This window comes from Squalius cephalus (genome assembly GCF_949319135.1).
Source record: "Squalius cephalus genome assembly, chromosome: 4".
NCBI lineage: Eukaryota > Metazoa > Chordata > Actinopteri > Cypriniformes > Leuciscidae > Squalius > Squalius cephalus.
In genome coordinates, this window is record NC_137125.1 from 17,846,433 (window position 1) to 17,856,396 (window position 9,964).

Consider the following 9,964-nt stretch of genomic DNA (forward strand, 5'->3'; position numbering starts at 1 on the left):
ATGTGAGTTCGATGATGCCCATCCATTGTTCTCGGTGTAGATGATGTGAGTTCGATGATGCCCATCTATTGTTCTCGGTGTAGATGTGTGAGTTCCGGCCTTGGAACTGAGTTCCTAGGTGGGAGTTTGTGTGGTTCACCGTCGGGGCGACGTTGCAGAAACTGGTGGTGGAATGTGACGGCATCAGGTGATTGACAGCCGTGTAATCCTATCAGCAAGTAGCACCTTGCATTTAAGTCTGATTGGCTGTTACCTGGGAGGCGTCACGTCCGATTTCCCCGTTTGGTTTGCTAGTGTCGACGGTGGTTGTAGGTAAGCGAGCTGTGTTTTAATGGGTGATCATTTTTGGAGTTTTCCTATGCATAACTTTTTTAAATCATTTTTATCAATTAGTGCAGCTTTGGTGCGGTGCCCTTCGTGCTGCTTAGTGGGTCTGATGACTGTTCACCTCACAGGTAATGTTTGTTAAGAGCTCGTGATATGGCGCTGAAATGGCTGTGTGGGTTTAACATTCTTTTCGGATATCAAATAGGCGTGATTCCCTGTATTCTATTGTGTAACCGGTGGGCATGACTGACCAATCCGTGTCTAAGCGTGCTATCTAGCGTGATCTCCTGATGGTAAGTGTTTATACGTTACTATGACTGGGAGTGGGGATAGTATTATGATTGGTAACATCTCCGTTTGTTTGTTATAGGATTCTCCCTCTCGTTCTATGCCGTGATTGTTGCTACTGTCTTCGCACTATTAAAGTGCTGCGGTTAATACGGCCGCACTGACGCGATCATCACTAAAGAGAAGGGGACTGCTCGTTTGGTTCTTATCGTGCCGTTATATTTGACCTGCTTCATATTCTTGGATTGTGTGGGGGACTAGTTGGTTCCTTCCACTTGTAGGGGAGCTAGCTGCCCTCTGTGTCTTTGTTTGATTTGAAACCTCTTTTTGTTTGTTTCCTGTTAACTTACTTCTAATCTTTTGGAAGTATAGTTTGTTTAGTTAACTTGATTTTTATTTTCTTTTTATTTCATCTTTACTATTGTAAAGCCATTTAACTGCGTGGAATATTTAATCAAGCCATTTAATTGTTTGGTTCATGGGATCAACCATCTATCAGTACAATTCTACTTGTGTGTGTGTGTGTGTGAACCTCTACTGAGTTAAAATTGTCTTGTATTAATCAGGTGACCAACTAATTGACTTTTCTGCGCTTGAATGGTTCTTTTTTTTTATTTTTGTCATTGACATTTATTGTTGTGAAGATTTGCTTTATTGATGTCCATCTGGTCATTTTTATGAACATTTGTTATAGTTTTTTATCTTTATTTTGCAGGCGCCGGGGTCCCACGGGTGGATTGCTCTTCCTCCTCCTGGTGGTGGTCTTTTATCGTGTGCAGTGTACACTGTTGAGTGTGTGATTGTGTGATTAAGTGACACGGGGGTGTGTGTGCGTGTGGAAGTGTGCTCCGTAAAATCAAACTCCACGCTGCTTCCTGCCGTTGGGAGCCTCAGGCCTGCCGGTATTTAGTTTCTGTTTTTGCATGTTTTTCTTATTGTTTAGTTTGAAGTGGGTTTCAGTGTCTGGTCGTTTTTAGTGTCTAACATTTTAATTATTGTATCAATAAACATTTGTATTTTTGTACTGTTTTATGGTGCTTAATTTAACCCCTTGTTTGGGTCTTAAATATAGACACCTTCTACCTTATTTTGTTTATTCTCAGGTTAGGTAAAGTCAGTCGAATTCGTTCTAAACAATAAGTATATAAATTTTCATACTTACAATTTAGTCGAAAGACTGCTCCGTGGTTTTGTTCAGCTCAATATTTGGTAAAACCGAGACTAAAGACAGGCGAGCTTATTAATTTCAATTAAATAAAATTTTTATTACATACAGGTTAACTAGTTTACATAAAAGGTACTAAAATCTAAAATAAAATTAAAAGTAAATCAAAACCAATTAATCTACAAGCTTTCATCTTCATGAGGCGCAATGGCAAGGCATCTAACACCGGAGAGGCCGTCCTTGGTGAAACAGCGTCTAACTTTAACATTCTTTACAATACTTTTTATAGTCCACACGCCCTCCGCACAGGTTCAGTCCTTTACAGACAATCTGTCCAATCCGAAGTCTTGAACTGTCCTCCGTTCTGGAAATCCCCTTGTAACTCCATATATAAAGCTCTTTCCTTTGTTCTCCTTTGTTTGCTGCTCTGGACCCTCTGCCTTTCTCCTGCGTCTCATGCTCCTCATCAAACGGGTAATGCTTGCCATTTCTACTTTGCTAAGTTACATGTTTTTTTCCACTACTTAATGTTACTTCTATCTATTGATTAAATGCTTAAACATGAGTATATCATTATTACTTCTTGCATGCATTATTACAATAAAAGTTTATTACAAGAACAAAATACCGTGTCTTCTTTAATTACAACAGTTCAATAATAAAGACCTTTACAAAATCGTCTCCATTGTCTTCCTTAATAAAACAATTTCACAATAAAAGAATTATACAAAACAGTTTGCATTGTCTCTTTCTTAATAAACCAGATTCAATAAAAGACTTATACCAAACCATTTGCATTGTCTTTTTCTTAATAAACCAGATTCAATAAAAGACTTATACAAAACCATTTGCAGTGTTTTCTCTTAATAAACCAGATTCAATAAAAGACTTATATAAAACCATTTGCATTGTCTTTTTCTTAATAACCAGATTCAATAAAAGACTTATACAAAACCATTTGCATTGTCTTTTTCTTAATAACACCCTATTCTAATAGGTTATATAGTTAGTAAGAATACAGAATAAATTGTATACACATATTTCATTTCTAAAACTACAATGGTGATTAATATCATATCCGCCCATGTATATGAGGCGTAATAAAAGAATAAATTGCATGTTTACTTAACAGTACTCACCTCTCTTGTCTATTTATATGAGGGAACCGAACCTGTGTGCTTTGCTCAATGTTTGAGTATTTTCCCTGGGGTTAACTCCTAGGGTGGCGTAGTCGGACTTTCTTATTAGTAAACAACTTGGGCTTGTGTCTCAAATTGCACCGCCTCGCCACACAACCACAACACACTCCATAGTTTCAATGTTATGTGTACAAATAAAAAACCTTACATGTTTGTGTTTGATTTGTTCATTAAATAAATTATTTTATCCATTAAAGTGTGACAATTAAAATAAAAATGAGCATATGATTCAATAAGATCTAATGTAGGCCTTCTCTCTCTCTCTCTCTCTCTCTCTCTCTCTTCACACACACACACACACACACACACAATGAATAAGGACATTGTCTGATAGGATCATCTGTTATTAAATGTGCTTATGAGACTTGTCACTGATAGTGCTTAATCAACTGTTTGGAATGACAGAAAGTTGATAAAGTTTTTTATTATTTTTGGCTGTTGCCATTGCTCTAAATACAAACCATTCACCAAACACCAACACACAATCCCCTCTCCCCTAATCCCACCCTAAACCCAAATACCAACACCAAATTATCTAAAATCACCAAAAAGTGCAAAGATTTTACAAAAAAGTCACAATAACAAAAAATAATAGCCTAAGTAGCGAAAAATAAATTTTGCTTATTTAAATGTAATATATTGATTAACTTTCAAAGTACAGCACTCTCCTCTCAAACCCATTAACCATACCAAGGCAACAATGACTCGTTAAACACGATCTGGAGTTCGAGCCTTCTGACACCCAAAGCGAAACGCGCACGTGACTGGAGAGAAAGTGAGGCTTCGTTTGTCATCGATCACGTGACTCTAGTAAACCAAAACACTCCGCTTCGCGTCGTGACCGCATTACCACCTCGGGTGTGCATTATTTTTCTAATAATTCAACGGCCTGTCGTCAATTATTCCTTATATATATATATATATAATTTTTTTTGGGAGAGAGATTAATCAGAGTTATTTTCTGTTGTGATCAACATAGTGCTACAAATATTGTGAATAGAGATAAACTTCTAATGAACCCGGAACTTCCCTTTGATTATGATTAACAATTAACTTGAACTACTTTTTTTTTTATCTGAAGCAATATAAATAAAGTACAAAAGACAGTAAATCAGGACACTATAAAAGGAACATGAGAGACTGTGAGGATGACAGAGCAAGAGCTGGAAACAAACATCAGTGAAGAATGAAGGGTTTAGTATGTTTACTGCTGCTGTTGGAAACCTTTGTGTGTGTCGTCCAGCATCAGGTAGATGGAGGACTCAATGAGAATGAGAGCAGTCAACAGCTCAGATCTGAGGACGGAAGACAGAATCCACCTCAAACAAACACTTTGAGAGATGAAGCTTCAACTGACAGCCAACAAAACTACCATCTGTGCTTCAGTGACATCCATGCAGCGCTGAGAGAACTGACCGCCACCGTTACAGAGCAGAAAGTGAACATCAGAGCTTTAGAGACGCAACTGAGGGAACAACAGACTTTTATCCTGGAAGAGATGAACAAGAAAAATTATGGTACCTCACCAAAACATTCACTCTTTTTTCAATGATCCTCAAAGTAAAACACCAATGCAATACTTTGCATAGTGTAAATGTTAGTGTAAAGTTGAGTGTATACTGTGTAAATTGTGTTATCTATTACAATAATCAGTGTAAATGTCATTTAACAGAATCTTTATTCCTTCACAGAAATCTCAAATCTTACTCTGGGTCAAGTGGAGTTGAGAAAGGAAAATAGAGGTGAAACTGTCCTTTAATGATGTTAAATTCAGTATATATATTCTCAGTGTAATAGAGTAATATATCACAATATTGTTTGTTTTTCAACAACAGACAGAGAAATAGCTTTTTCAGCTTCACTGATGCAATCTGGCAGTGGAAATATTGGTCCTTTTACCACTGAAATCACACTAATCTACAGGAAAGTCTTCACAAACATAGGGAACGCCTACAACCCAATCACAGGTAATGATCAATGAAATGAGTCATAAAACTCAGTTTATAATAATGAAAACTCTTCTGCTCCATTCAGATCTCTCTGCAGTTGTGTAATGTGTATTAGAGAATTAAAGGACAAGTTCGGTATTTTACACTTAAAGCCCTGTTTACAGATCGTTTCTGATGAAATAGAATGGTTAAGATTAAAATTTGGACACATGCTGGTGTCCCGAGAATTTTAGGTTTCTTTCGCCCGACGATCAGAAACGATCTGTAAACAGGGCTTCAAGTGTAAAATACCGAACTTGTCCTTTAAATGATCTGCCATCTTTCAAAACTATTACATAGTGTGTTTGGTAATTAAGTGATCATTCAGGAAACATCTGATTCTGTATCTCTTGGTATTTGATTTAGGTATTTTCACAGCCCCACTGAAAGGAGCGTACATGTTCAGAATCTTTGTACATGGTTATGGTGGAACTACAGCAAGTGTATCCATTATTAAGAATGGAGAGCATATGGTAATGGCACATGATATTCAGGCTCAGGATCGGATAAACTCCTCTAATGGAGTTGTGTTGATCCTGGAGGTTGGAGATGTTGTCTATGTGAAACTTTGGTCTGGCACAAGGATAGCAGATAGCTACAATAACCACAACACTTTCAGTGGTTTCCTACTGTTTCCCTTAAGATAACAGGAGCTTTGCAGAATGTGATTCCAATAATTTTTAATTTTCGGTGTATGATTTTAGATGGAAATCATGAATTATCTTTGACATATGAATCTGTATTAATGAGAACTAATGTATGTTTGAAATTTGCAATAGATTACTGTATAAAAGTCTAAGCTGTCTATAAATATAACTTTGTATTAAAAGTTTCAGCACTGAGACAGACAGAATCCTTTATCAAGTGTTTTGATAAAGGATTAAATCTAGAATGTTAAATAATATCTTTTTAAGTGTAGTTTGTAACTGATCCTTGATCTGTATCTCTTAATCCTACATAAATAAACAAGAGAATAAAGAGACATTGTGGCATTTTCTTTTCCTCATATTTTTGTGGCAAAGGAGGTGGTGTTATAAAGGGTTAAAGAGATTTGGTACTCTATTATACCGATTCCAAAAGGAACGACTACGCCACCCGGGAAAGACCCAAGGGCCCACAGGTTATATTTTTCACAAGATGACCCAGAGATGTGGATACTTGTTATAAAGGTATAAATCTTTATTAAACAGTCAATTCATTCATAAAAAGGATCAGCCACAAGAAGCAGCTAGCACTGTGAAATAAGTTTATCAAACACAAAAGAAAGAGACAAACAAACAAAGAGCTGGGGCTTACCAATAAGGAGGCAGGCAGACTAGATGCCGGGCTTCAGTAATGCCTGTGTAGCAGCGGCAGTAATGTAATTCGACTACGCCACCCCGAGGTCTAACCTGGGAACTGTAAGTAACCACCAAGGCTTCTATAGAATTAGGCATTCAGGTTCGGGCACTGAACAAACAGAGAAATGGTTCCATACAAAAAATACAATTTTATTAATCAAATTCACAGCAAAAATAATAAACACTCTGAAAGCTGACGTCAGCAAATTCCTAAAACACTACACTCTGGGTAAGAGTCAATACCACATCACAATATATCTAAATTCACAGCAATCCAATGGAGATCGGACAATTCATCATCATCAGTAAAACACAATAATAAATAGCACACAAGGATGTGTGAATCAGTGTACTGACATGGAATCTATTTCACACACGCACACTCACAAGACCGAGCTTGAGGCTTACTGGTGGGCATCCAGCGACTCGAGTATCCAAATAATCCACCCCAAACGCACATGCGCAGCCACACCACCAGCACAGCAACGGTCACACTGTGAAGGTACCCACACTACACACCAAAGAGGGCCCACCACCTAGAGCACGCCGTCCCCACCGTCAGCACTCAGCTCCTCAACATATATCAAGGACAGAATAAACAAAATTAACTACAGGTCATAATTTCACACCATAAATCAGACTAACAACACTGACAAAAACAAAATAACTTTACCAACAACAGCAGGGGCCTGTACCATGAAACCGGTTTAGGTGGCTAGCCAGCTATGTTTCAGCTTAGTTTCCGCCAACCCTGGGTTTTAGGTACTATGAAAGTAGCTTGGCTTTATTAGGTGTTCGTCGCCATGGTATCTTACGCTGCACGGCTAACCTGCTCCGGGGCAGGTTATGTTCTGGATTCAAGATCTCAGACTGAAGTTTAACCAATCAGCTGAGAGCAAAGAAACATTTAGGTGACGTAACTTATTCCCAGTGTCTGTTATTTTTTACAGTCTATGTGTCTGTTGCAATGACTTCACCTTTTCTTTCAAATCCGGTGGACATCTCAGCGCAAATTGTTTGACGAGCACTTCGTAGAGAAAGAATTTTTAGCCAGACAAAATCCCCTCACCTTTCCTGATAGTTACTTGTATGAAAGATACAGATTTTTCCGCGGAAGGAATGTCTTATCTTTGCGAACTTCTTGAGCCGCACATAAAGAATTTAACACGTCGAATTCATCCCCTTACTGTAGCGCAAATGGTAGCCTATTGCGTTGCGGTTTTTTGCAAGTGGTAGCCTACATACTTGCACGGTGGGTGACGCACAGAAGCTAGGGGAAAACACGGTTTGTCGAACCGTTCGCAAGGTGGTCCTCGCTCTGCAGGAGTACATGAATAGTTTCATTAATAGTGTTCCCCGGACATTTATCGACCATGTCCATAAAAGAGGGCTTTTATAAAATTGCCGGTAAGATATATTGATAGGGTGACATCACATGAACACTTTTTTGTTGTTTTTTTTCAAAAAGCAAATTTCACTAATGTACTATACAATATAATACATGTTAAGAATTACTTTTTTATTATTATTCTGTTAATCTTATGATAGGATTCCCTAGAGTCATTGCAACATGTATGCAGTCTATTGCTCCAATCTCCACTGCTCTAGGGTTACATGAGGCAGATTATGTTAATAGAAAGTCCTATCACAGCCTTAATGTTCAGGTAGAGATGATGTGAATATGTGAGATGATTATTTTCTGTGAAATGAATCTTTAAATTAATAGTAACATTAACAGATATAACGATGATCTACTCAACATTTCATCTGCAGACGACTTGTGGTCATGAACGTATGATCACAAGTTTGGATGCCAAATGGCCTGGCTCCAGTGCTTGACTCACAAATTTTACGTGAGTCTGTGTTGTGTCAGCGTTTTGACAAAAACAAGTTAAATTTGGTACAGTACAAAACAGTTAATTTGAACTGAGATAGAAAAACCTACACAATAACCCCCTATCATGACCCTCAGACAGGGCCACAGCACCGCTTCAATGTGGCCCTCAGTAAAACCAGAGTGAAGATAGAGATGAACTTTGGCATCCTAAAGGCACATTTCAACTGTGTTTGGCCCTTAAGAGTCACCAGAGCAGGCATCACAGATAGTGGCTGCTTGTGCCATTCTGCACAATATATAGCCACCATTAGAAAGGAGCGAGAAACACCACAAAACCAGCTTCTCCCCGATGAAACTGACCCGATCACACTTGACCACCCAGCTGGTGCAGATGTAGATGCAATCACCATACAATATTACACTTAATAAAAGCACATTGAAACTGCAGATAGGTCTCAAACTGTTTTATTGGTTTTGTGGGATGGGAGGGAGAAGGAGAGCAAGAGAAAGTTGCATTAATAAATATTCATACTAATGTGTAACTTGGTTAAATAAGTTCACATACTGAGATCAGTTTTATCCAGCTGTTTGATCTCCAATTATTTTTTATTTTTTTTGGAGCCTCCTCAGCTCACAGTCCAGCTCCTTCAGTGAACAGTCTAGTTCGGGTCTCCTTTAGTGTGCAGTCTAGTTTGAGACTCCTTTAGTGAAGTCTAGTTCGAGACTCCTTTTGTACAGGGCCCTGACTGAGTCTGTTTCCACCTGAAACATAATTCCACCACAAACATGATCATTACAAGTTTTCTGGAGGCTCATCAAATCACAAAAAGTTCTTTGACTTCCTACAAACACAGGACTGACTGTAATTTATGTCAAGGGTTTTAAATCCTTACCTTGTTCACATTTCTTCTGAAGCCCATTGAGGTAGAGGCCTCAGTTTCTGGGGCAGGTTGTGAAAAATCCTACAATAAGAGAGATGTGTAACGGGCGTTTCACACATACTCCGTGTGCAGTGCGTATGCCAGGGGTCGGCAAGTAACTTTGGCCACGGGCCAATATTTTTTTTAGCCAGTAGATGGCGGGCCAGCTACACAGAGTAGGCCTATGGATACAAATTAAATACTCTTATATAGGCCTATAATCGCGGAATATGATGGGTCCGTCACCGTCCGTGGATCATTCGTTCAATCGTTTTTTTCAAATTAAAACCAAAAATAAAAAGACGAAAAACGACTTGTTTTTCCATTATTTATTTCCTGAACTAAAATGAAAAAAACGAATAACAACGGGTTTTCTGATTTTCTGATTGTGCTCAGATCAAAATAGAAAAAATTAATTACTGGATTAGACGAATTTTAACCCAGCACAGGCAAGCAGCCATCCGGTCCTGCAGCAATTTTCGGTGCTGGTCACAGACCCGCCTGTCAGACTGGTGGTACAAAGCGTCGAAGACGTGGGATGGTGGGTGGGGGTGATTGCATATCTGTATATATGTAAGAGTTTGTGTATGTGTAGGCCTGGAGAGTCGCCTGGCATCCCAATCTAGGTGCCTCAGTCCGCAGGATGTCATAGCGATACACAGCAATTGCCATGGAGACAACCTTGATCAGGTCCCAGACAGAGTCAACAATCAGCAGGTGTCAGTGGGGAGTGGGGGAAGGAACGCAAGAGCGTCTCGCTGTAGTGCTTTTCCGGGGGAATTGTTGTTGCAGCAGCAGCCTCGGCCAAGGCCAGTGCTGGTAGAGGGGGGCCGAAAGCAGATAAGATTGGGGTTGTTTGGTCTTGGGACGAGTAGCCGCATTCCAATTTACACAGCTCCT

General features: G+C 39.0%; 1 protein-coding gene and 1 long non-coding RNA gene across 2 annotated transcripts; both read left to right on the top strand.

The window, feature by feature from the left end:
- Window positions 1–260: 260 nt before the first annotated feature.
- On the top strand, window positions 261–951 carry LOC307157430. The gene is made up of 3 exons (XR_013820959.1): window positions 261–312; window positions 394–620; window positions 698–951. It is a non-coding gene; the product is annotated as an uncharacterized lncRNA (long non-coding RNA).
- Window positions 952–4,149: 3,198 nt separating this feature from the next.
- LOC307157642 (uncharacterized protein) lies at window positions 4,150–9,716 on the top strand (the record flags this gene model as incomplete). The annotated part of the gene is made up of 5 exons (XM_079869569.1): window positions 4,150–4,496; window positions 4,671–4,721; window positions 4,815–4,946; window positions 5,334–5,509; window positions 9,660–9,716. Exons 1-5 carry the CDS (start codon window positions 4,166–4,168, stop codon window positions 9,714–9,716), a joined length of 747 nt encoding a protein of 248 aa, XP_079725695.1. The 5' UTR covers window positions 4,150–4,165.
- Window positions 9,717–9,964: the final 248 nt, after the last annotated feature.